Here is a 25,881-nt window from a genome sequence, read left to right as displayed (position 1 = left end):
GGAGCTGATCCAACGGAAAAGGGAGCGGCTCCCTTAATTGAGGATGAGAAGGTTGGGCAGAGGACCCGGCGGCTACTCTTCGCATTTGCTCTGAGACCGCGGGGGGAGGGGCCTCGCTATGCAAATCTGAGCTGCTGATCGATGACGCGCCATCACCCCACGCGCTGCTTCGCGCGCTCATTGGCTGAGATGAGCCTGGTCCCATTGACAACAAACAAGGGGCCGCGCGGCCTGGGGGCGGGGCCGCAGAGGGCGCGGGCTGGGGTGGGGAATCCCGCCCCGCCCCTTCCGCGCGGCGCCGGGGCGCAGCGCAAACATGGCGGCGGCTGGCTCGGGCCCGTGAGGCGGTACCGGGCGGGGCTGTCGGGTGTCATGGGTGGTGGCGGCGGCACCGCCCCCGCGTCTCCCTGAGCGGGACGGCAGGGGGGCCTCTGCGCTGGGCTGGGCGATGGACGAGAGCGGCGAGCTGGTCGGTCTGGAGACCATGGAGACCCTCACCGAGCTGGGCGACGAGCTGACCCTGGGGGACATCGACGGTGAGTGGTGGGTGGGTGCGTGGGAGTACTGGGGGCGCGCGGGGAGGAAGGGGTTACGGCGGTGCGCGCGGGTGCGCGTGCGCCCACCCCCCGACAGCACCGGCTCGCGCGGGAAGAACCCCGCGCGCGTGGTCGCCCCGGCGGTCCCCGACCCTTCCGGCGCTGCGAGTGTGAGCCTGTCCCGGCCGCTCTGCGCCGGGTGCCGTGGGGTCGGGGGCGCAGCGGGGCCGAAAGTGGAGTGAGAGTCGCGAGTCCCGAAGTGCGGGGCCGCGGGTGGAGCGAGAGTCGCGGGCCCTGAAGTGCGGGGAGCGGCCTGGGGAGAGCGCGCGGCCGCCGCCTCCCTCGCGCGCCCACACGCGCTACCCGTCGTCTGGCTCTCCTGCCGCACGCGGCCGCGCGGTGCACCTGTCTGTCACTCCCTGCCCGGCCGCGGGAGCGGCTTTGGGATTCCCGGGACCCAGCCCCCAGTCTCTGCGGCGCCCACCCCTGGTCTTCCTGGGATTGACCGACGGCCGGGTCGCCAGGCGCTCTGGGAAACTTTGGGCAGTGGCTGCAGAAGCAGGTTGCTGATGAACCGAGCGGTGGCGGCGGAGTGTGAAAGCATCTCTTCGGGATGGAGACCTGGGCGCTCCTGCTGTCACACTGCAAAGGAAATTGAGCAGAAGGAATTTTGAGTTGTTGCCCCTCGGGTACAGGCTGGGGAGCGGGTGGCCTTTGTTCCAGCGATCTTAACAGCGGAGTGGAAGAGCTGGTAGGAGCCCAGGGATCCTCTCTTAAAATGCTCTCATTTTGCGACCACGGGAATCAAGGGTTGGAGAGAGTCAGTGACTTGCCCAAGGTCACCCAGCTGGTTACAGAGCCCAGTTCTCCTGGTTCCTGGGCCAGTGTTGGTTTCTTTGCACCCCACCTTTGGGGACGAAAAGTCCAGTGAATAAGCTAGTAATCTTAATAACTCTCAATAGTTGAGATCTGATGTTCTAGGCCCCAGATACTTTGTGTTATTTCACTTATTCTTCACAACAATCCTGAGAGATAGATATTACCCCTATTTTAATATGGTAATTAAAGAAACTGAGGCCAGGTGATGTTGACTTGTCTAAGGCCACTCACCTTGGAGGGTCCAGAACCCATGCTCTTAAGCAGTAACTCAGGTGCATTGTGCTTTTTACTTTACAAAATGCTTTCGTGTCCAGGATCTCACTGCAGTCTAGCAGGCATGTACGATGGCTACATTCCCATTGTGAAGATGAAGAAAGAGAGGCAGCAGAAGATTCTCTTCTGGGGGAAGAGATAAATGACAGCAGCTAATTGATAGGATCCATTTGCCATTTTCCCATTTTGCTTTTGTAGTATTTCTCCCCTTGGTTTGTCTTTGCTTTCCATTTTGGTCATCCTGGCAGTATGGTAAGACCCTTCATTAAAGCCTCACTTCTAACCACAGACTCTTCACTAAGTGCTTCTAAATACAGAGATGGGTTAACAAATGGCAGGTAGGTGGTACAGGGGTTCTTGGAACGTAACAAGGGCAGTTACTGTATTAGAGAACTTCTGTGCCAGGCCCTGTGTTAAGCACCCATACACATTGATGTTCTCGATCCCCATGACAACCCTATCTGGTAGAAAGGACTGTTACACTAATCATCTCCCTCTCACAGATGCTGAAACTGAGGCCCAGGGTGGTTCGTTAACTTACAGTAAGACATACTATACATCCAAGCTGCCTACCAGCAAGGGCACAAAAAGAAATTCATGAGCATTTTACATTTCTATTCCATAATCGATTCCTTATTCTTAATTTGTAATGTGGTTATCTAGTGGTTAGTAGTAACTTTATCGTCATAGATTGCTGAATAAAATGTATACTCTGGAAACTACCACTGTGGTTCAGTGTGTTCACAGGTCCCCATACCAGGTTTGATCCCGGTGGAAGATGATCCCACCTCTCTGCCCTTCCAGAAGACCTGGCTTATGATAGTACACAAGGCTCTTTCTCAAAATAAATTATATACCACAGAAGGAAGTAGCGTGGCTATTCTGTCACAAGAGACCTGGAGGCCAGGTTTGGGAAAAGTGGTTCTCTATCTTCAGTTGATCAATAAGTATTCAAGTGGTGGCTGTGGTTTCTGAGCTATAAGGAACCATGAATGATAGGAAAGAGAATTTTATAGCCTTGCGGAGCTTGAAATGAATAACAAACCGTAATACTAGTATAGAACAGCTTATGATTGTACAGGCAGTAAGTGAAAGGCCGCGGTGAGGGTAGCTTGGTAAAGTCTGACTTATCAGAAAGACCACACCAAGGAGGTAGCTCTTGACTTGGGCCTTGGAGGACAAGAAGGGTTAGACAGGCTGAAGGTCAGTGATCTGCAGATACAAGTAGCCCTTGATACTCACCCTTCTGTTCCCCTTACTGAATGTTAGCTTCATGAGGGCAGAAACCTTTGTTTTGTTCATACTGAATTCTTTGCACATAGAACAGTGCCCAGCACAGTGAGAATGCACACTAAATATCTGTGGAATGCCTGAATGAATCCAGTGATCTTGGGCTGGGCAGGATACTAGGTTGCACTGGATATGGTTTGGTGTTGGTATAGATCAAGGGAAGCCAGCTTAGATGCTTCTAGGAGCCAGTCAGGTGAGAAAGAGGAGAGATAGTGAGTGTGAGTACGTTTAGTTTCTTTGTATATGTATGGTGGGGATAAGGGGTACTTGAAACCTAGAGAGTTCATGCCTGCCCCCAGGAGGGGTAGGCAGGCAGGCATCCTTCGTTGCACAAAGTGCACTCCGTCCAGTCTGTTGGTACCCTTCATGGGTATGGGCTCGAGGAGGCCAGATCCGTTCACTCCTTCAGCACATCTCGAATGGCTTCTAAGTACCCCCACGATGAACAAAGTGCTGAGGAGAACTTTGAACGAGACAGACAAGGTTTCCTTTCTCTCAGGAAGCTTAACTTCTTGATGGAGGAAAAACAAGTTAAAGTAAATGAACAACTTTGGTGGGGCACTGCGAAAAAAATGAAATTGGGCCATATTACAGAGTGACTGGGGTAACCTACTTTAGACGTGGTTGTCCAGGGAGGCCTTTTGGAAGAGGTGTCAGCATCTCTTTTTCAAAAATGGCCAAGTCTGGATTTTTATGTGAAATCTCCAGATTTTTATATGTTGGCTCAATTTTTTAAAAAATATACTGTAGGCACCCAACAAAACATGCGTGCTAGTTGATCTCCAGAGCCTTGTTCTACTGAAGAATGTTCTGTTGTCCCAGGCCCCCAGGTCTCTTGTGATAGAATAGCTATACCACATCCTTTTGTGTTATATATCTGTACTTTGAGAAAGGGCCTCATGCACTATTATACACCAGGTCTTCCGGAAGGGCAGAGGGGTGGGATCCTCTTCCACTGGGATCAGGAAAGGCACAGTCAGAGGTGAACTTTTTGCTGAACCCAGAAGGATGAGTGGTAAGAGCAGCATGACAAGCATGTGGAAGGAGATAGACCAAGCTGCCTCTAGAAATGAAAGATTAGTAGAGATTTCTTAGAATACACAGTGTATAAGGAAACAGGAGATGAGGTCTGAGGGGAGAATTAGAGCCAAACTGTGCTCCAGATGTAGGATGTTTTGTGGAATGTAGGGAGGGGGTTGTTGAAGATTTTCAAGGAAGAAGAGGACACGTTAATCACGGGTTTTAAGAAAATTCAGCTGTGGTGATAGGCAAGGAAGATTGGAGGCAGGGAGACCAATTAGGAAACTGCAGCCATCTGGGTGTGAGATGATGATGCTTAAAGGGTGGTGGGCTGGGTATGGTGGCTCACACATGTAATCCTAGCACTTTGGGAGGCCAAGCCTGGAGGATTGCTTGAGGCCAGGAGTTTGAGACCAGCCTGGGCAATAATAGCTGTATTTTCTCTACAAAAAGTAGAACAATTAGTTGGGTATGGTGGCATGTGCCTGTAGTCCAAGCTACTAGGGAGGCTGATGCAGGAGGATCACTTGAGACCAGGAGTTCAAGACCAGCCTGGACAACCTAGCAAGACTCTGTCTCTAAAAATATAAAAATAAAAAGTTAGCTGGGCACCCAGGAGGCTGAAACAGGAGGATTGCTTGAGCTGAGGACTTGGAGGCTGCAGTGAGTTACGATCACATCACTGCACTCCAGCCTGGGCAGCAGAGGGAGACCTCCATCTTTTTGAAAAAAGAAAAATGCTAGACGTGACAGGACTGGTCCTCAGTGAAGGCATGACCCTGAAAGCAGAGCAGGGACAGAATTCTAAGATCCCATTAAGGCTTTGAGACTGGGGCATTGGGAGAGTTCAGAAGCCTGCAGGAAGGGCTGGTTTGGGGAGATTATGAAAATTTTTCTTAAATGGGCTGAAATTGAGATGCCTGGGGGTCATCTAGTAGGAAATGAGAGGCCAGATGCTCAGAAGTTCAAAATAGATGGAGATTGACTAGTCACTATTGTTGAGTTGAGGATAGAGATGAGAGAAGAGAACTGGGAGGTTTGAGGTGAGGAAACTGTAATAAACTAAGAGGAGGTGAGCTTTTCAAGCAGTGGTCAGTGAATGATGGAAACAGGACAGCAAAGGTGACAGCTATGAAAGTCATAGGATTTAGTGATTAGGTGATTGACCTTTGACAGAGCAGTCAGGTGAGGGGAGTCTAAGGCTGCCAGATAAACTGGGAAGGAGTCAGGAGTGAGTGGGAGCTGGGCAAGTAGAGGCAGGTGTTCTCTTTGGAGGCTGAAGAATTTTTTCAATGAGCTAATCTACTTTCTGTCTTTATGAGTTTGCCTACTCTGGACATTTCATAAATGTCCTCAGACAACATGTGACTTCTTAGCACCTATTGTCCAGGTCCATGCATGTCACAGTGTAATGTTCCATGTACGGCTGCATCACATTTTGTTTATCCACCCAACAGTTGATGGACATTTGGGCTGTTTCCACTCTTTGGCTATTATGAATGAAGCAGCTGTGAACATTCATGTACAAGCTTCTGTGTGGACATAAGTGTTCATTTCTCTTGGTAGATCTACATTTTTTGTTGTTGTTTGTATTTTCCTAGGACTTATAATAGTTCCATTTATTCACTTGCTTAGTTTCTATGTTCCTATAACTAATTCAGCCCTAAATTAGTGTGATCGTCAGTTCATTTTTTTCCTGGAGCCCTCCCTCTTTTTGCCCAATCTGATGGGTTTTTTTTTGTTTGTTTGTTTGTTTGTTTTTGAGACAGAGTCTCACTTTGTTGCCCAGGCTACAGTGCCGTGGCATCAGCCTATCTCATAGCAACCTCAAACTCCTGGGCTCAAGCAATCCTCCTGCCTCAGCCTCCTGAGTAGCTGGGACTACAGGCATGTGCCACCATGCCTGGCTAATTAATTTTTCTATATATATTTTTTAGATGTCCATATAATTTCTTTCTTTTTTTTTTTTTTTTCTTCTTTTTTGAGACAAAGTCTCGCTCTGTTGCCCGGGCTAGAGTGAGTGCCGTGGCGTCAGCCTAGCTCACAGCAACCTCAAACTCCTGGGCTTAAGCGATCCTACTGCCTCAGCCTCCCGAGTAGCTGGGACTACAGGCATGCACCACCATGCCCAGCTAATTTTTTCTATATATATTTTTAGTTGGCCAGATAATTTCTTTCTATTTTTAGTGGAGACGGGGTCTCACTCTTGCTCAGGCTGGTCTCGAGCTCCTGACCTCGAGCGATCCTCCCGCCTCGGCCTCCCAGCTAGGATTATAGGCGTGAGCCACTGGGCCCGGCCTACTCCCTTGTTTTGATGGAGCACAATCTCCAGTAACTTCCTGAGAAAGAATACTTGGAGGTAAATTTTTGAGGCCTTGCCTGTCTAAAAATACCTTTATTCTAACCTCATTCCAATTTCGTAGCCTGGTTGAGTTTGGAACTTTAGGTTGGACATAGTTTTACATCATAATTTTGAAGGCAGTACCTGATTGTCTTCTCACTTCTAGTAGTTGAAAATCTGATAGCATTTTGATTCTTGATCCTTCGTGTGTGACCTGTTTTCTCTTCTGGAAGCTTTTAGGATCTTGCCTTTATCCTTGGTATTCTGGATTCCATGACGATGTTCCTTGATATGACTGGGCTGTCAGTCACTGTCCCTACCTAGTGGGGAGAGCTGACTGTGTCTGATACCCGCATTCATGCAGACTTCCTGCTGGTGGCCCACTCTGTACCCAGCCTGTGGAGGCGCTTTCAGTTCCTGAGCCTTTCCGTGGCACTGTCTGCTGCCTTCTCCCTGCAAATACCCAGTTTTATCTTTGGCAAGGTGCCCTGTCAGTATGTGTCGCTGAATAGGTGCTCTGTAAAGGTGTATCCAATGAGGAAACGAAAGCACTTCAAGTTCAGTTTGGTTATTCACGTCGTTGAGAAGCGTGGAGTGGCCAACTGGGTAAGCTAGGAGTGAGCTCAGGGATGATTGTGGTCAGCACGCCGTTGGGAAGTCAAGGTGAGGAGAAGGGATAGAAACTGATTTCACATTTCTACAGTGAGTGGTACTTTGGAAAAACTGATCAGTGAGGTGAAGCACAGGTTCACTTTTTGTTCTGTGTATACCTTTTTAAAGACATAGCTTTGTTTGACACTTGAGTATATATCACTGTCGCTAATGTTTGGTTGAAAAAGCTGCTGTTGTCCAGAGCTTATTTATTTTCCATCCATTTTTAGCTCCTGGTCTCATCCCATCACATATCGTGGGACCTGCTTTCTGGGGTTACTCAGACCACCAAACCAAAGTCCCCTTGGGTTTTTCCTCCTTCCTCTGTGTTTTTGGCCTCGCCCTTGACAAACATTCTCTGCATTCACACCCAGGCCTTTGGCCTAATGTTCTTGAGTGCTGCCTGCCTTTCATTGAACAGTCTTTTATGTAGTTCTAATACTCAGCTCATACCATGACATTTTTTAAAAAGTATATTGTTGCTTCTTTCTCAAATAGATCTTTTCTCTCCTCAAATTTGTAATTGAAAAAGGAAATTCTTTTTTTTTTTTTTTTTTTTTTTTGAGACAGAGTCTCACTCTGTTGCCTGGGCTACAGTGCCATGGCGACCTCAAACTCCTGGGCTTAAGCAAGCCTCCTGCCTCAGCCTTCCGAGTAGCTGGGACTACAGACATGTGCCACCACGCCCGGCTAATTTTTTCTACATATTTTTGGTTGTCCAGCTAATTTCTTTCTATTTTTAGTAGAGACGGGGGGTCTCGCTGTTGCTCAGGCTGGTCTCGAACTCCTGACCTCGAGCGATCCTCCTGCCTAGGCCTCCCAGAGTGCTAGGATTACAGGTGTGAGCCATGAAAAAGGAAATTCTTAAGCAACTTTATTCATTTAGAACTATCTGAATATCAAATTGTTCATATCCTTCTGGATTCTTGTCTGAACTTTGTTGATGTACACAAATATTATTCCAACGTTTTCACACACAGATTGGTATATGTTGAAATAGCTGAGGTGTGGTGGACATACAATCTAATGTAATCAATCCACCCAGTAGGCAAACACTTACATACCCATGTACCTGTTGAACATTTTCATCATTTGCAATTTTTCTTTAACATGAGCACTATTGCTCTGAACACTTAAGAACAAGTCACTTTGGAATTAGTTGATGAGCATGTGTTTCCTGCAGAGGAGTCCTCATGTAAAGAGCTGGTTTACACATTGCCAGCTGTAGCCCTTTCAATTTCAAAATGTTTCCAGTGCTACAAATTACTGTGGTGATTGGGAATTACAACTTGGAAAATATTTTTATTTTTTGAAAAGATAGTGTATTTGTGTGATTAAAAATAAAATATATAAAAGGGTACTGTGAGAAGTCTTACTGCCAACCCTGTTCACTATCTGCCTAGTCCTACCACCCCATCTCTTTGCAAGTAATTAAATTTTTAGTTTCTTTTACCTCCTTCAGAACTTATTATTACAAATACAAGCAAATAACAAATAGGGATTTTAATTTTGCTCTTTTTTATTTTGACTCAAAAAGGTAGCATGTTACAAGCCCTGTTCTTTTGAACCTTTCCTTTTTTTTCCCCACCTAACATGTATCTCAGAGATCTTTCCAGACTTTTCCACTGCTGCATGGTTTTTCATTGTGTGGATGTACTGTAATTCATTCAACCAGTCCCTTTTTGACAGACATATGAAGGTGTTTTCAGTCTTTTGCTGTTAATAGAGTATACAGTTGGTACTTGGATCTGCAGAATTAAAAACAAGGCTACAGTGAATAGCTTGTAAATTCGTCATTTCACACATGTGTAGATATAGGTACAGGAGAAATTGCCAGAAGTGGGATTGTTGGATCAAAGTGAGGATGGCGCTTATCTCCGTCATAGATGCTACAAGAATCCAATGAGATAAAATATAAAAGGAAGAGGCAGGAACTAACATTCTCTTTTGGCTCTGTGTGTATTTGTAGTTTTGTTAGATCCTCCCAAACTGCTGTCCATAGTGGTTGTTCCAATTTATACTTCCACTAGTGTGTGGGAAAGGGCCTGTTTCCCCACATCCTCTAGGCATTGTCCAGTTGGGACTCTTTATTCTGCCTGTCTCTTTGCCATCCTTTGCCAGTTTAGAGCTCACACCACTCCCACCCCCAACACTGTACATATATAGACCCCTCTGTCCTGGCCTTTGGCTCCTCACTCGACTTCTCTGTGCTCAAGACCACTGGACAGTCAGTGGGTAGTGACCAACTTCCTGAGCCATCCCTTCCAGTGCTTCAGATGTCCTCTTTGCTTTCCCAGGACCCTGGTGATTGGGATTGTCTTAGACTTCTGCTGCTTTGAGTTTCTTGGAGTGATCCTTCATTTGGTTTGCCTGCTCTCTTTTTACTTTTAAAATTGCTCCCTAAGGTACATACAGCAGCTCTTTATTTTCAGTGCTCTGCTTCAGGGGGATTTGGAAAATGGTTTCTTATTTTACATTGTTTCTTTGGAACTCTGCCTGTCTGACTTCTCTTTCACATAGTTTCAGGGTAGCAGCCCTTGCTGCCCCAAAATTTCAGTGCATCCTCACATAAAAATTCTTTGGGGCTTACTATCCCTCATAGTATTCTAGAAGTTGTTTCCTTTCACTGTAATTCTCTTAAGACCGCTTTTTACCAAAATCTGCAGATATTTTAGTAAATGCCCTTTTGTTATGAGTAGCCTCATTTTTCACAATACTTTGATTTGTGTTTTTAAAAATCAATCACACTAGTTTTTCTGAGCTAGTTGGGTGGGCTTTCTGTTTATTTCTCTGGCAGGGCTGGACACTCAGCTTGAGATAGTTGTTTTCCATTGTATACAGTCATGCACCACCTAATGATGTTTCAGTCAACAATGGACCACATATACGATGGTGATCCCATAAGATTATAATGGAGCTGAAAAATTCCTATTGCCTATATGAGGTTGTAGCTGTCATAATGTCATAGTGCAACACATTATTCACATGTTTGTGGTGATGCTGGTGTAAACAAACCTACCGTGCTGCCAGTCATATAAAGATATAGCACACAATTATGTACAGTACAAAGTACTTGATAATAAATGGCTGTGTTACTGGTTTATGCATCTAATATACTTTTTATCGTTACTTTATTTTTATTAAACAGCGACTATATGCCAATTTATTATTGTTTTAGAGTATGCTTCTCTAGTTATAAAAAAAATTTATTGTAGAACAGCCTCAGGCAGGTCTTTCAGTAGGTATGCAGAAGAAGGCATTGTTATCATAGGAGATCACAGCTCCATGCTTGTTGACCCTGAAGACCTTCCAGTGGGACAAGTGTGGAGGTGGAAGACAGTGATATTGATGATCCTCACCCTGTATAGACCTAGGCTAATGTGTGTGTTTGTGTCTTAGTTTTCAACAAAACTAAGACACAAAAAGTTTAAAAAGTAAAAAATAAAAATAAAAAATTTTAAAAGTAGAAAATAGCTTATAAAATAAGGATATAAAGAAAGAAAATATTTTTGTGTACCTTACAATGTATTTGTGTTTTAAGCCAGGTGTTATTACAAATGAGTCAAAACGTTTTTAAAAAATTAAGTTTATCAAGTATGAAAGTTACAGTAAGCTAAGGTTAACTCATTATTGAAGAAAGAAAGTTTTCTTATACATTTAGTGTAGCCTAAGTGTATTAACATTAATAAAGTCTGCAGTAGTTGTACAGTCATATCCTAGGCCTTCACATTCACTCACCACTCATACACTGACTAACCCAGAACAACTTCCAGTCCTGAAAGCTCCATTCATGGGACGTGTCCAGTACAGGTGTACCATTTTTTTGTCTTTTATACCTTATTTTTACTGTACCTTTCCCATGTGTAGATAAGTTTACATAAACAAATACTTACCATTGTGTTACAATTGCCTACAGTATTCAGTATAGTAACATGCTGTTCGGATGTGTAGCCTGGGAGCAATAGGCTATACCATTTAGCCTAGGTGTGTAGTAGGCTGTACCATCTAGGTACGTGTTAATACACTCTATGATGTTTACACATCCATGAAGTTGTGTAACAACACAATTTTCAGAATGTATCCCCATTGTTAAGTGACATATGACTGACATATGTGTTTATCAAGAGGTTTCTGCTCTGTGCTGGGTACTTAAAGTGACTTCTCCCACGTCCCACAGCACTTTTCTGAGTTTTAGTTTCCTCAGTAAGGTGGGGATTGGGGATATGTACATCATAAGTGCTGCAGGAATTACGTAAGCTTAAGCACTCTTTTGTCTCTGTGAGAATGAATGAGGAACTGAATGAACATCAATTTGCAAGTTGATGTAGGACCAAGGGGTCTTTTTTTAGAATATGGTTTGGGAATGTTTTTCCCTGTTGAAAGGGCTTTTGTAGGTGTGGTGGGCAGGACACAGAGGAGCAGTCACAGAGTGCTGTGTAAAGTGTTCCACTTCTGGACCACAAGACTGAAGGGTTAAATTTTGTTGACATGATGGAATTTTTTAAAGAGTAGCAGAATCCCAGAGCCTGGGCCTCAAGGTAAGGTTCCCTGGGGAACTTCTATTTAGAAACTAATCCTAAACCATTGAAGGACTTGCAAATTGGAAAACAGAGCTCTTTCTGCATCTCTCAGGCCTTGGGAATTGCTAATGAATATGTGTCTAAATGTCACAATCTTGCTCCTCCATCTGGCCTGTGGAACAGGTCAGTTGGGTTCAGGTTCTGGTTTGGAACAGTGGTGAAACTCTGAGCTGCTGAACCACTTGTGGAGCTGCCTTGTGAAAGTGATGTCTGCCCAGCTCAGGCCCTGTGCTTTACATAAATCCTTCTGATACGTTTGTCTTCCTAACAGTGCTGTGAGGTTGGTGCTTGATTTTTATGCCCATTTCCCTAGGCACAGGTAAAGACACTGAGAGAAATAAAGTGATTTGCCTGAAGTTTCCTATCCTGAAGAAGTAAAGTTGAACTTGGGTCTTCTGATGTGGGATCCCATATTCTTCCCTGCCCGGTGAGAGTGAGGTGGGAGATGCCCTGACTCTGGAAGCCTGTCTGTTGAGGAGCCCTTTCTCTGGTCAGAAGTTGTTTTTTAAATTTTAAAAAAATCGTTGCTTTGATACATCTCAGCACGAATGAGTATCCACTATATTCATGGCACAGTGCTAGAGGGTTTTAGAGATGAGTGAAATGGTCCTTACTTTCAGGGAGTTCACATTTAAACATCCAGCCATTATACAAGGAAAAGTGCAGCAGAAGCCATAACAGAGGAATAACTCCGAATTCTTGGAACACTAAGGAAAGGAATTAGGAAAATCTTCACAGGCACTTTGGCATTTGGGCTGAGTTGTGAAGAGGGAGTGAATAGGGTTTTAGAAGGTAAAGGAAGGGGCAGGGTGTTTGTTTAAATATTTAATGGAATTGGACCAATGTTGGCAATAGTTTGGCATGTTCTGGGAACAAGTGAATCAATGTGGCCAGAGTACAGTAAGAGATTCTTAAACTTGAATGTGTCTGTGAACTCCCAGGGTATGCCCCCAAAGATCTGAATCTGGAAGGTCTAGGATGTCATCCAATAGGGGCACCTAACTAGTGGAGGGGGCAGGATCAGAGAGGACTTCTCAGGGAGGTACCTTATAAGCTGAAGTCTAAGGGATGCAGGGGTGGAAGGAGAGAGGAACCGTGTCCAGGCCGAGTGAACAGCCATTTTGAAGGGCTTGACCAGTGCTGGTGTTTGGGTTTTTTGCAGACTACACTGTTGATAACTGTGTTATCTTCCTCTAACACAGTTTTGATCAGGTGCCTCCTTGCTTCAGTGTGTTCTTTATCAGTCAGGATTCTTGGTGATAAGCCACAGAAACTGCTTCTGGCTAGCTTGAACAGAAAAGGAGTTTACCAGAAGGGTGGTGCATGGACTGACCAGAAAAGCTGGAGGGCCAGATTTGGAAAATGGGCCAGAGACAAGGGTGGCTCCTTGTTAGGACCCTACCACCTTGGGGATCTACATATTGTTCTTGCTTTCCTGGGTCATTCCCCCAAGAGTCACACTCTTTTTTTTTTTTTGAGACAGAGTCTCACTCTGTTGCCAGGGCTAGAGTGCCGTGGCATCAGCCTTAGCTCACAGCAACCTCAAACTCCTGGGCTTAAGCAATCCTTCTGCCTCAGCCTCCCGAGTAGCTGGGACTACAGACATGCACCACTATGCCCGGCTAATTTTTTTCTATATATATTTTTAGTTGTCCAGATAATTTCTTTCTATTTTTAGTAGAGACAGGGTCTCGCTGTTGCTCAGACTGGTCTTGAACTCCTGACCTCAAGCGATCCTCCCGCCTGGGTCTCCCAGAGTGCTAGGATTACAGGCGTGAGCCACCGCGCCCGGCCAAGAGTCACAGTCTTGATGGGAGTGTGTGTTAATCAGAGCCGACAGGCAGGAAGCCTTACCTCCCTCCAAGACTGCGCACCAGGAGTCTCCAAAGGAAGATCAGGATGCTAATGGGAGGGTCAAGTCTGATGATGGACTAATGAAACTAAAGTGGCAAATATCTACTAGGTTTTCTCTGCCTCTCCTCACCTCTGAAATGTCTATGGTGGCATTAAGGCTTTTCACAGTTTAACTATAAGCAGCTCCATCTCTCTACTTTGCTGCATGCTCTCCCTACTGCAGCAGCTTGCAGGACATTTCCTGATGCTGTGGTTTTACTCAAACTGTTTCCTTTGTCTGGAATACCCTTCGTTCTCTCTACCTTATAAAACTCTTCATCCTTTAAGCTCAGCGTTCACTGCCTGCCTGGATCAGTCCTTTCTCTGCTCTCTAATAGCACTTTCTTTGTGAGGCACTTGTCTGTTCTCACCCTTGTCACAGTTTATGGAGTTGGTTGAGTTTATCTGTCTTCTCTGTGAGATGGAGAGGTGGGAAGAAAACCAATAGTTTTTAGTCCTTGCTCTGTGCTGGGTTCGTCGCAAGGCACTTAGGATCCTCCAGCTCCCAGCACATGGTACACAGCACACACAGTGTTGAATGGATGTTTGTAGCCTGATTTAATAACCTGCTTTGTAAGTATTATTTTTCTCCTGAGTCTTAGATTTGGGGATGTGGTAATGAATGGAAGGGTAGGATGATGGGTTGTTGAGGTCTTTCATTTTTGCCTGAATGGTTTAAGGACTGAAAAAGGTTGAGGTCCCCTGCGTTGTAGACTCTGCCTCCAGGAAGACAGTCAGGTGAAATGGCTTGTGCCTGACTTTGTTGACAGTGAGTGACCTGTCATTGTGACATTCCAGGGCCTTGTCTTGCAGAACAGGATCATGCAGGATTGGTTCCTTGGAGTCTCACTCTCTGAATCTTGCTCAACTTTCAGTCTCCTGTTTTAAGAGAGTGAAAGAGAGAACAGTGTGATGCCAGGGTGGAAGCAGACAAAGAGTTGGGAAATACAAGAAAGACCTGGGATGACACAACCTTCCCTTTCTGAGCTTGGTCCCAAGCTCATTTGCTCTATTCATTCGTGAATGGAGCACTCACCGAACACCTGCCCGATGCCAGGCTCTGTTTGGTGATACCCATATGATAATAGGACCAAAGCATGCACGCTGTGTGGTGGCTAGGAGCTTGGCTTTAAATCCCAGGTCTACCACCTGCTGACTGTGTGACATTAGACAAGTTACTTAGCCTCTCTGGACCTCTCATTTTTCTTATTTGTAAGAGTTGATAATGGCATCTACCTCAAAGTTATGTGGAGATTAAATGAAGAAATCTATGTAAAGTGTTTAATGTAATTGCTGACATAGTAAGAGCTCAGTAAATGTTAACAATTCCTATGCGGTTTATTATTACCATTACTACTAATCGGCATGGGCTTTTTCTTCTTGATTGTTCTCAGAGTCTACTCTTGACCTCTTTCTAAGAGCAAACATTTCAAAATAATAAATGGAATAAGATGGATAGCTTTTCAAATGTCAGTATCAAGAATTGCTACCTCTAATTTAGCATTAAGTAAGAATTAGAGTCCGTGGCTGGGTGGGGGCCTTGCATGAGTGGGAACTGGGTTGTTGACTGCAGCATTCTAGAACCTAACTTGAGGTGAGGCAACCCCAATGAGGAACTTCTGAGAGGAAGCACCTCACTGTGGTGGTTTGGGGCAACTTTTGGAGCAGGGTGCTTGTGAAAAGAGCACAGGACTTGGAGGAGGGAGAAAGGCTCCTAACTCTGCCCCCCACTCACCTACCTGCCTGAGATCATGTGCAAGTCACCCCTGCTTTGGACTTGGACTTGTTTTGTAACAGCTACCACCAATACCACTTTTCAAGCACTTATGTGGCAGGCACTATGCTAAGTACCTTATACCCTAAGTGCTTGAAACAGCTACCTTACAGGGTGAGTGATTTTGAAGATTATGTAACACAGTATGTGTGAAAGTGCCTAGTAAGGTGTTAGAAGTAAAAACAATGGAGTGACAGTGCTGATGAAGTTGTTTTCCAGTTTAAAACATCACATTTAAACTTTGTATATAAATATATACACATACAGAGACATGAGGTAAATAGCAGTAAAAAAACAGCAGCAGTAAAAAAACAGCAACAGCTTGTGTGTGTGTGTGTGTGTGTGTGTGTGTAAAGACAGGGTTTCACTGTGTTGCCCAGGCTGGTCTCAACTACCTGGCCTTAAGCAATCCTACCTTGGCCTCCCTAAGTGTTGGGATTACCAGCATGAGACACCATACTGGCCAACAACAGCTTTTTAAGCAACATTCCAACACATTCCTCTTGCACCACCCACCTCTTTTTATCCTAACACTTTGCACCCAGTCCTGGCAGATGTTTACACAGGGTTTCTCCACCAGAATATGTGCCTCTTGAAGGCATTTATTTTTGTATCTGGTACATAGTAGGATCTTAGTTAATGTTTGTTAAATGCATGTCTTAAGGGATATATCTTTTATTGCTTTGTTCTTTATTTAAAGAGAAACTGTTCTAGAAAAGAGCATCTTGTCCAGCCAGAAGGTCTCATCTGGCGAATAATTTAATAATTTGAGTGAGAAGGCATACTTGTAAAATACAGCAAGGCAAAAGTATCTCTTCCCCATTCCTCTTCGTGAGTCAGTTAACATACATGCTTACCCTTAAATTGATCTTCTTTCATTAGCATAGAAATTAATACTGAAAGTAATGAAATGGATTACCTAAATGCCCCTCTACACACACCTCAAATTCTCCTTTATTATCACTCCAGGTCTGTCTTATGGCTTTCTCCCAAGTTGTGATGGGTGTAAATGTAAAATCTAAGAAATGTTTGTTTTGAGTTGGGGGAAGTATGGGTAGAGGAGAAAGACTCAGACAAACCTAACTACAGATCTAAATTCAAATCTCAGCTCAGCCATTTTGTAGATTATGTGGGGAGCTTGGGCAAATTATCTAATTTCTTTGAACCTTAGTTTCCTCTCTTGTAAAATAGAATAATACTGGTCTCAGGGTTGATATAAAGTACTAAGTAGGTGTCAGTGGTAGCTATAGTTATGTTGTTCACATGGAATCAATATGAATGAATTTAATTTCAGTTACAGTCACCTTCTATACATTTAAATAAAATATGAAAATGATTTCTAATCAGAAATAAGTTTATTAGCTTTGTCACTGAGTTCGTTTTGCTTTTAAATGTCAATAGTGTGACTGTTGGCTTTTTTTTTTTTTTTTTTTTGAGACAGAGTGTCACTTTGTTGCCCGAGCTAGAGTGAGTGCCGTGGCGTCAGCCTAGCTCACAGCAACCTCAAACTCCTGGGCTTAAGCGATCCTACTGTCTCAGCCTCCCGAGTAGCTGGGACTACAGGCATGCGCCACCATGCCCAGCTAATTTTTTCTATATATATTTTTTAGTTGTCCAGATACTTTCTTTCTATTTTTAGTAGAGACAGGGTCTCGCTCAGGCTGGTCTCAAACTCCTGACCTCGAGTGATCCACCCGCCTCGGCCTCCCAGAGCGCTAGGATTACAGGCGTGAGCCACCGCGCCTGGCCACCATTGGCTTTTATTCAAAAGTTTATTGAAATCTAACCTGGAGATATTTCCTTTTTTAAATTTGTTTTAAAAAAAAGCTTAGGGAGGAGAGTCAGGCATGGTCCCAGCTACATGGGAGGCTGAGGTGGGAGAATTGCTTGAGGCTAGCAGTTGGAGACCAGCCTGGGCACTGTATTCAGTGCGACCCTGTTTCTAAAAAAAATTTTTTTAAAACACTATGGAGGCCCAGTGCAGGAGAGAGAAAAATAAGGGGAAAAAAACCTGGAAAGAATCAAATACATTTTATTATATGCTTGATATATTCCTATATATTATATTAATATATATCCATCGGAGTTTAGATTATTCTCATATTTACAAGTAAGGAGACTGAGTCTCAAGGAAATTAATATTACAAAGATAGCACAGCAATTAATTATATTATTGGATTCACAGCCAATATATATATATTTATATATAAATATAAATTCAAAGACAGAGAGACAGACAGACACAGGGTCTTGCCCTATCACCCAGGCTCAAGTCATATTTTTTGTAGAGACCAGATCTCGCTCTGTTGCTCAAGCTGATTTCGAACTCCTGGCACAAACAGTCCTCCCACCTTGGCCTCCCAAAGTGCTAGGATTACAGGCATAAGCCATTGCTCCCAGCCTCCCTTTGAATATAAACATGAAATACCCATTCAGTTTGACCTCGTAAAACAGGTCTCAGTTTAGCTTCTGGACATCCTGCTATTTTCCCTAAATATGATTCCTTGTCACCTTTCTTCTTTCTTTTTTTCCCTCCTCTCTTAACTTTCAGCTGAAATCCTTTCTTTGTGTAGTTCCTAGGAGGTAGCCTATTTCCCAGTGTTGATCATTTTTTAGAGCTATATGCATAACCAGAACTCTTCTTTAACTAATTTTCAGAAAATTTTACTCATCAGTTGATGAAGTTATCTTTCTGTTTCAGCCATTCTGTATTCTCCTCTCAATTCAGAATCTACCTCTGTTTTTGTTCAGAATGATTCTATTTTGGGGGAGGGGGAGAACAGGGTCTCACTGTGTCACTCAAGCACGAGTACAGTGGTGTCATCATACCTCATTGCAACCTCAGACTCCTGGGTCCAAGTGATCCTCCTGCCTCAGCCTTCCAAGTAGCTGGGACTACAGGCACACACCACCATGCCTGGCTAATTTTTCTATTTTTTATAGCGACAGGGTCTGCGTTGTCCAGGCTGGTCTCAAACTCCTCCTGCCTCAGCCTCCCAAAGTGCTGGGATTACAGGTATGAGCCACTGCGCCTGGCCCAGAATGATTCATAATTAGTTCATCATGTTATGGGGCTCTGGGCAAGGCATCAGCCTCCTCCTATAAATCAGAATGAGCAACTACTAGGCTGGAGGGGCTCTCCTTTTAGAGCATTGTTGGACAACTAGCTGTGGATTTTCCTTCATTTTTATTAAGGAAAATGGCCAAGTTTACTACCAGGAGTTGCAGGACTCTTTGTGCTTTGGCCCCTAATGTCCTGCCCAGGCTGCCTGTCACTCATTCTCTTCAACAGCCCACTGTGAAGCTCTGTGCCTCCCTGCCTGGGCTCATGAGATTCCCTGGCCTAGAATATACACTGCATCCAGATCAGCCTTCAATCCAGCTCCTTCAGGGAGCTGTTGAACCTGCTGGAGTCTGTGATTTTATCATGTTCTATGTGTCCTCTTTGGTGTCTTGTAGATATACATGTATGCTGTGACAGACTCCACAAACCATCGTATGACTAACTCCTTGATGTCAAGAACTGATTATCATCTCTGTGGCCTGGTACACAGTGGGTGCTCAACATATTGAAATCTTTACATACTTACTTCCCCAAAAGTGAAAGCTTTGTAGAAATTACATCAATTAGTCCAGATTTTCCAAGTCTAAATTTTTTAAATATCTTGTTCTTTTTTTTTTTTTTTTTTTTTTTTGAGGCAGAGTCTCACTCTGTTGCCTGGGCTAGAGTGCCATGGCATCAGCCTAGCTCACAGCAACCTCAAACTCCTGGGCTCAGGTGATCCTCCTGCCTCAGCCTCTCGAGTGGCTGGGACTACAGGCATGCACCACGATGCCTGGCTAATTTTTTCTATATATTTTTAGTTGTCCAGCTAATTTCCTTCTGTTTTTAGTAAAGACAGGGTCTCGCTCTTGCTCAGGCTGGTCTTGAACTCCTGACCTCAAATGATCCACCCAGCTCGGCCTCCCAGAGTGCTAGGATTACCGGGGCGTGAGCCACCGCTCCCGGCCTCTTGTTCTATTTTGAGGTGATATGTTCTTTCCAGTTTCAGGTTCAGAAAACACGATCACCATTTTTATAGGTTACATGAAAGTTGCTGTTGAGAGCATTTCAGTGAGTGGATACAAAGTTTTTGTTTTTTTAGCACCAGGGTGCTTGTTGCTTGGAGAGGTACAGGGGAGTAGAAGATTTTGTCCATGCACTTGTAGAGCACAAGACATAAGAAAAGCATTTTACTTATTTATTTAGAGATGGGCTCTCTCTATGTTGCCCAGACTGACCTCGAGTTCCTGGGCTCAAGCAATCTTCTCGCCTCAGTCCCCTTAGTAGCTGGGACTACAGGTGTGCACCACTGCACCCAGCAGCATTTTAAAAATATAATTTACTGTACGTAATGTGGCAAAGCAAAACTTTTAAAAAGTTAAAAACATACTCTTACATTAATATGTCATGAGCACATATCAAAAATTTATTAACATTATTAATGAGGAAACTAACAGGATAACAAAGCTGGATCAAAGGAGAATGCAAGAAACTGATATTTACATAGCAGAAAAAAGAATGCAGGAATAAGATTGCAAACTTAGATGCAAAACTGGTTAATGCCCTGCAATACAATGAAAACAAAATCGTATCTTTTCTGCCAGATGGAAGTCTTAAGGATTTTCTGCAAGTTAACATATAACTATAGAAATGGGGGCCCTAATCAGTAGTAAATAGAAAGTCAAACAAGGTTATTTTTGCATAGAGTATCAGATGACCTTTAGGCAGGCAGGTCGGGCAGTGCTCTAGTATTAACTTTAAAGGGGGTGTCGAAGTTTTTTTTTTTTTTTTTACCTTATTTTCAAGTTTTAGGTAACTTTTCTTAACAAAATATAATTGAGTTCAAGAGCTAAAAGATGGCTGGATCTGAGGTGGAAAAGAGTCCTTGGTAAAAGTAATTGTAAGTAGTTTTGAAGAGGAATTGTGACATTCAGAGTTTGAAAAAAGGAAGAGGGTTGTCACAAGTAGGAAAGGCAGGGCATGGCAGATACATTCAAAAAGATTGCCCCACTCCACCTTCAAAGGCATGTGCAGAAAAGGAAGTATTTTTCCAGGGTGGATGATCAACTAAGGTGGGTGAGAGGTGAAACCCTTGGGAGTAGATGGGAGCAATATAGGAATCTTTGAAGCTTGTATTTAAGAAATTTGAAGTGATTTAAAAACCAACAACATATTCAAAGATGATGATTGTCACTGGGTAGGAGGCTGTGGTTGAAATCAAGGCAGGGTACGATAGCAGAGTGAAGGCTAAATCTATGATGTATGGGTGGAGACCTGACAGGAATTCAGAGTGAACTTATGGCAGAGGGAAGAAGGAGGAGCAGTTGAAGGTGGTGCTGCAGGTCACTCTCCTGGTTGAAGCTGAGAGCTGGCTCAGGTCCCCTGCTGTGGTGAACCAGAGAAGCCTGGAATTCTCTTTATTCTTTTCCTCCACTTCTCTTTTTTCTGCAGAGTTGGGTCCCATTGGGGCTGCCATGGGAGGTGGGAGAGAGAGAGCCCAAGAGAGCAGACCAGAAGACCAGTTGAGAATTCCTTTGGGTTCCCTTTTTTATTTCCTTTTCTCCTGATACCTAATTGTTTTATTGTGTAATATTTGGTATATGCAAAGGAATATATGACACATTTGTGTATGTTACAAAACACAAGATCCACCTCTCCACCCAATTTTCCTTTGTGGTTTCTTTGTCAGGAAAAAGAGTTCGCTCACCCGTTACTTAAAATATAGGATGCCTGAGTCACCAGTTTGCCATCCTGTGTCATTCAACACCTCCAGACTCCCTTTTCCCAGGAAGGTGACCCAGAATCCCCTTGAAGTATATGATGCTGTCCCTGTGCTCTGATGTGCCCCCTGGTGTTTTGAGTGGAGCAATTTTAGATGACAATTTACCTGTTAAAACCGTCCCTTTGGCCGGCCGCGGTGGCTCACGCCTGTAATCCTAGCACTCTGGGAGGCCGAGGCGGGTGGATTGCTCAAGGTCAGCAGTTCGAGACCAGCCTGAGCAAGAGCGAGACCCCATCTCTACTAAAAATAGAAATAAATTAGCTGGCCAACTAAAATATATATAGAAAAAAATTAGCTGGGCGTGGTGGCGCATGCCTGTAGTCCCAGCTACTTGGGAGGCTGAGGCAGAAGGATTGCTTAAGCCCAGGAGTTTGAGGTTGCTGTGAGCTAGGCTGACGCCACGGCACTCACTCTAGCCCAGGCAACAAAGTGACACTCTGTCTCAAAAAAACACACACACACAAAAAAGTCCCTTTGTTCCTTATGTTATTGCTTGCATTTCAGGGCTTCTAGGTTGACGGTTGTGGTTGACAAAGTCCAGTTCCTCAACTGCCCCTCTGGGTGACTGGAGTGGGGGTAACTGATATTGTAGGTGCTGGAGAAAGCAGTGGTGATCACAGATAGGCAAATGGTGGAGAAATGAGAAGTTATCTCACAACTGACCCTCAGCTATGCTAGTCTACATTTGATTTATTTTTTAATTATTAGAAAAAACATCATTCATAGATGGGGAGATAGGCTCATCAGTGTGTAAGAATTCTTATATACTCAAGCAGAGTACTTGCTGGGAAGTATTAATAGATTTTGTGTTTACCTCCCTCTCTTTCACTGGTTGTGGTTCATTTCATTCCCAGTGGCCTACACATATCACATACTATGTTTACTTCTATGTTCTTGTGCTTGTTGGACAGCTCTAATTTGAAAGATAAAATAAACAAAATAAACAGAAAGCAGGCATGGAGCAGTGGCTCACACCTGCAATCACAGCACTTGGGAGGTGGAAGGATATCTTGAGGCCAGGAGTTGGACCAGCCTGAGCAAGAGCAAGACCCCATCTCTCCAAAACAAACAAACAAACAAAAAAAATTAGCCAGGTGTGGTGGCACGTGCCTGTAGCCTCAGCTGTTCAGGAGGCTGAGGCAGGAGGATTGCTGGAGCCCAGGAGTTTGGGGTTGCAGTGAGCTGTGATAATGCCACTGCACTCTAGCCAGGGTGACAGAGTGAGACCCTGTCTCAAGAAAAAAAAAGAGAGGGGTCAATATGAAGAAAGTTGTAAGAGAGGTTTAAGTGAGGGGTTTTATTAAGTGTAACACAGAAACCATGTAAATTCACTATACAATATTAAAATTTGTGTGTGGTCAGTTCTGTTATAATGCAACATGTGTGTTCCTAAATATCACCGTGCTATGCAAAATCATGCAGTAAAAAACACAGGGTTTATGGGGAAACGGGGGTTAACGGTCACAACGTAAAAAACTTCATGGGTAGGCCAGGTGCAGTGGTTCACGCCTATAATCCTAGCACTCCTAGAGGCCTAGGTGGGAGGATCACTTGAGCTCAGGAGTTCAAGACCAGCCTGAGCAAGAGCAAAACCCCATCTCTACCAAAAATAGAAAAATTAGCTGGGTATGGTGATATGCGCCTGTAGTCCCAGCTACTCGGGAGGCTGAGGCAGGAGGATTGCTTGAGCCCAGGAGTTTGAGGTTGCTGTGAGCTAGGCTGACACCACGGCACTCTACTCGGGGCAATAGAGTGAGACTCTGTCCCAAAACAAACAAATAAAAAAACTTAATAGGTGACCCAAAAAGGGGAGGGGAGGGGAAAGGGCTTATTCTTTTAAAAAAAATTAGAACCTAATAAGATAGTCACACAGTTTTACAAATAAGTGATTAAGAAATATATAAATACCACAATAAATAAGTTGCTGTGCCTTGAAAAAGACCTGAAATTTGCTTATGAAAGTGAGTTACAGCTTGGGAGTTAATTGTGAAGTGATGGAAGGAGGGCTGTCTGAAGTCCAGTGGAAAGTTCTGACACCAGTGTGGATGGATGTGGTTCTTAACACATGCAGTGACCTGTTGAGCTGTTTGAGGTGCATGTGGCATGTGTGTGTGCATGCACACATTTTGTTCATTCCTATATGGCTCATTTCAGCTGAGTATGGTTTTATGCATTTTTTAGTGTTTCTCTCATGCATATGCAAAATTCATGTTATGCTCAGTTGTTGCCTGATATATCACACATTGGAACAAATTCACATTTTTGAAATGAATTAAAGCAAAGGTGTCAAAAAAAAAACCAACACGAATAACACGTACTAGCTAATACTAAGTGCTAGGCACCACACTATAGATGTCACATGAGTTACCTCAACAGCACCTGAGTTAGCTGTAATTGTTAGCTACATTTTACAGGTGAGAAAACCTCAGCTCAGCAAGGTAAAACTTGCCCCAGGTTACAAGGCTAGGATATGGTGACTCTTGATCACTATGTCATTCGTTTTTTTCCTGAACAAATTAAAAGAGAAATAACAAAGTAGGGAAAGTATTACAAATGGTCAGTAAAATTGGGATTTAAAAAAGAGATTTTCAGCCTCATTTAGCACTCAGTCATGCAAGACATAACAATTCCATGTCGTTTTTTTCCATTATCAGATTGACAGAAATGGATGTGGGGAAACGCTAGTGGGAGCATAGATTGTTGAAACCGTTCTAAAGCACATATACCTGTCCCTTGACCCAGCCATCTAACTTCTAGAAATTCATCCTAAGAAAAGAGATAAGTGGAAAAGATTTTTGTAAGAGTTTATGCTGAAAAATTGAAAGCAACTATCTATCATCACTGAGTGGTTAAACAAATTCTAGACTCCAGTACAATACAATGTCATATAATACAGTACTGTGAGATTCTTTGATAGGAGGATGTTATGTCCATAATGGTTGACACTGAGTGCTTCTCATGTTTTATTAAGCAAAGGGAACAGGGTACAAAGTAGCATGTTCAGTGTGATGCCATCTTTGTAAAACCATTTGCACACATGTGCATGCTTGTGTGTGTAGGCAAGCCTAGTATAGGAAGAAGTCTGGAAGCACACACAACATTGATAATGGATGTCTCAGTAGTGGAATTGCTGGATAATTTTTATTTTTGTTCTTTTCATTTAACTATTTTCTAAATTTTTCTATGGTGAGTCTATTACTTTTATGGGGCTTTTTTTTTTTTTTTTTTTTTTTTTGAGACAGAGTCTCACTCTGTTGTCCCGGCTAAAGTGCAGTGATGTCATCATAGCTCACTGCAACCTCAAACTCCTGGGCTCAGGGGATCCTTCTGCCTCAGCCTCCTGAGTAGCTGGGACTACAGGCACGTACCACCATGCCTGGCTAATTTTTCTATTTTTCTAATTTTTTTTTGTAGAGACAGGGTGTTGCGCTTGCTCACGCTGGTCCCAAACTTGTGGCCTCAAGTGATCCTCCTGGCCTCGGCCTTCCCAGGGTGCTAGGATTACAGGCATGAGCTACCTTGCCCGGCCTAATTTTATGATTTTTTAAAAAAATGTTTATGGGAGGCCAAGCCGGGTGGATCGTTCGAGCTCAGGAGTTCGAGACCAGCCTGAGCAAGAGTGAGACCCCGTCTCTACTAACAATAGAAAGAAATTAGCCAAACAACTAAAATATATACAAAAAATTAGCTGGGCATAGTGGCGCATGCCTGTAGTCCCAGCTATTTGGGAGGCAGGGCAGTAGGATTGCTTGAGCCCAGGAGTTTGAGGTTGCTGTGAGCTAGGCTGATGCCACAGCACTCTAGCCTGGGCAACAGAGTGAGACTCTGTCTCAAAAAAAAAAAAAATGTTTTAAAAGATTGTCTAACACAAGGTGCATAATAAATACAAAACATAAGAATAAACAGGCTGGGCGAGGTGGCTCAGGCCTGTAATCCTAGCAATCTGGGAGGCCAAAGTGGGAGGATGGCTTGAGCTCAGGAGTTTGAGACCAGCCTGAGCAAGAGCGAGACCCCATCTCTACTAAAAATAGAAAAAATTAGTGGGGCATGGTGGTGCATGCCTTTAGTCCCAGCTACTCGGGAGGCTGAGGCAAGAGAATGGCTTGAGCCCAGGAGTTTGAGGTTGTGAGATAGGCTGATGCCACAGCACTCTAGCCCAGGCAACAGAGCAAGACTGTGTCTCAGAAAAAAAAAATATATATATATAAATGACCTTTTTAAACTAGGCACCTAATGAGGCTACGTAACAAATATCTATTAAAGGCTTACTTATTGTGAAGTTTGGAGAAATTGGTACCCCATTTGGGAGCTTTAGAGTCTTTATTCCAGACCAGAATTAATCTAATCATATTTCAGGTTAACTTGCTCTCAAGAAGATGCTGCAAGGCTGAGCTAGGCTGTGATTTATGTTACCTCTAGGCCATAAGCACCATAAAGTGCATGTGAACTTGGGATCCCTTTAGATGATCCCAAGCATGGGGCTGCTTGCAATGCAAGGATGACAACTGGAGCCTCTAATTTTGGTTACTTGCTTTTAGAGACCAGAACCCAGATGTCATTTCTTGGGGCCCCACCTGCTTTGTTAAGCAGTTTAGCCCTAAATTTAAGCAGCAGCTGAAATAAGAGCAGGGAAGCAAGATGAGCTTGAGTGTGCCAGCCCAGCTCCTGGGAGGCCTGTCTCTGGCCCTGGGCTCTGCAGGCTGCAGCAGGAACTGGAACTTCATTTTCAAAGCTCCATAAAACCTGTGCCTTCTCCCAAGCCTCCCTCCCACGGTGGGGGTGGGTGGCGGGTAGCTGAGAATTACGGATCATAACGCTC

General features: G+C 44.0%; 1 protein-coding gene across 1 annotated transcript in view; it reads left to right on the top strand.

Annotated features, from left to right (window-relative positions):
* The first annotated feature begins 286 nt into the window (after positions 1-286).
* The window catches only part of SREBF2 (sterol regulatory element binding transcription factor 2), a 61,316-nt gene continuing 35,721 nt past the window's right edge, over positions 287-25,881 (top strand). The window contains exon 1 of the mRNA XM_045554795.1: positions 287-536. Coding sequence (XP_045410751.1) covers positions 449-536 — 88 coding nt within the window. The 5' untranslated portion in view covers positions 287-448. The remainder of the gene's footprint in view (positions 537-25,881) is intronic.

This window comes from Lemur catta, chromosome 6 (assembly GCF_020740605.2).
Source record: "Lemur catta isolate mLemCat1 chromosome 6, mLemCat1.pri, whole genome shotgun sequence".
Classification (NCBI taxonomy): Eukaryota; Metazoa; Chordata; class Mammalia; order Primates; family Lemuridae; genus Lemur; species Lemur catta.
This window is presented reverse-complemented; position numbering and strand designations above follow the sequence as displayed.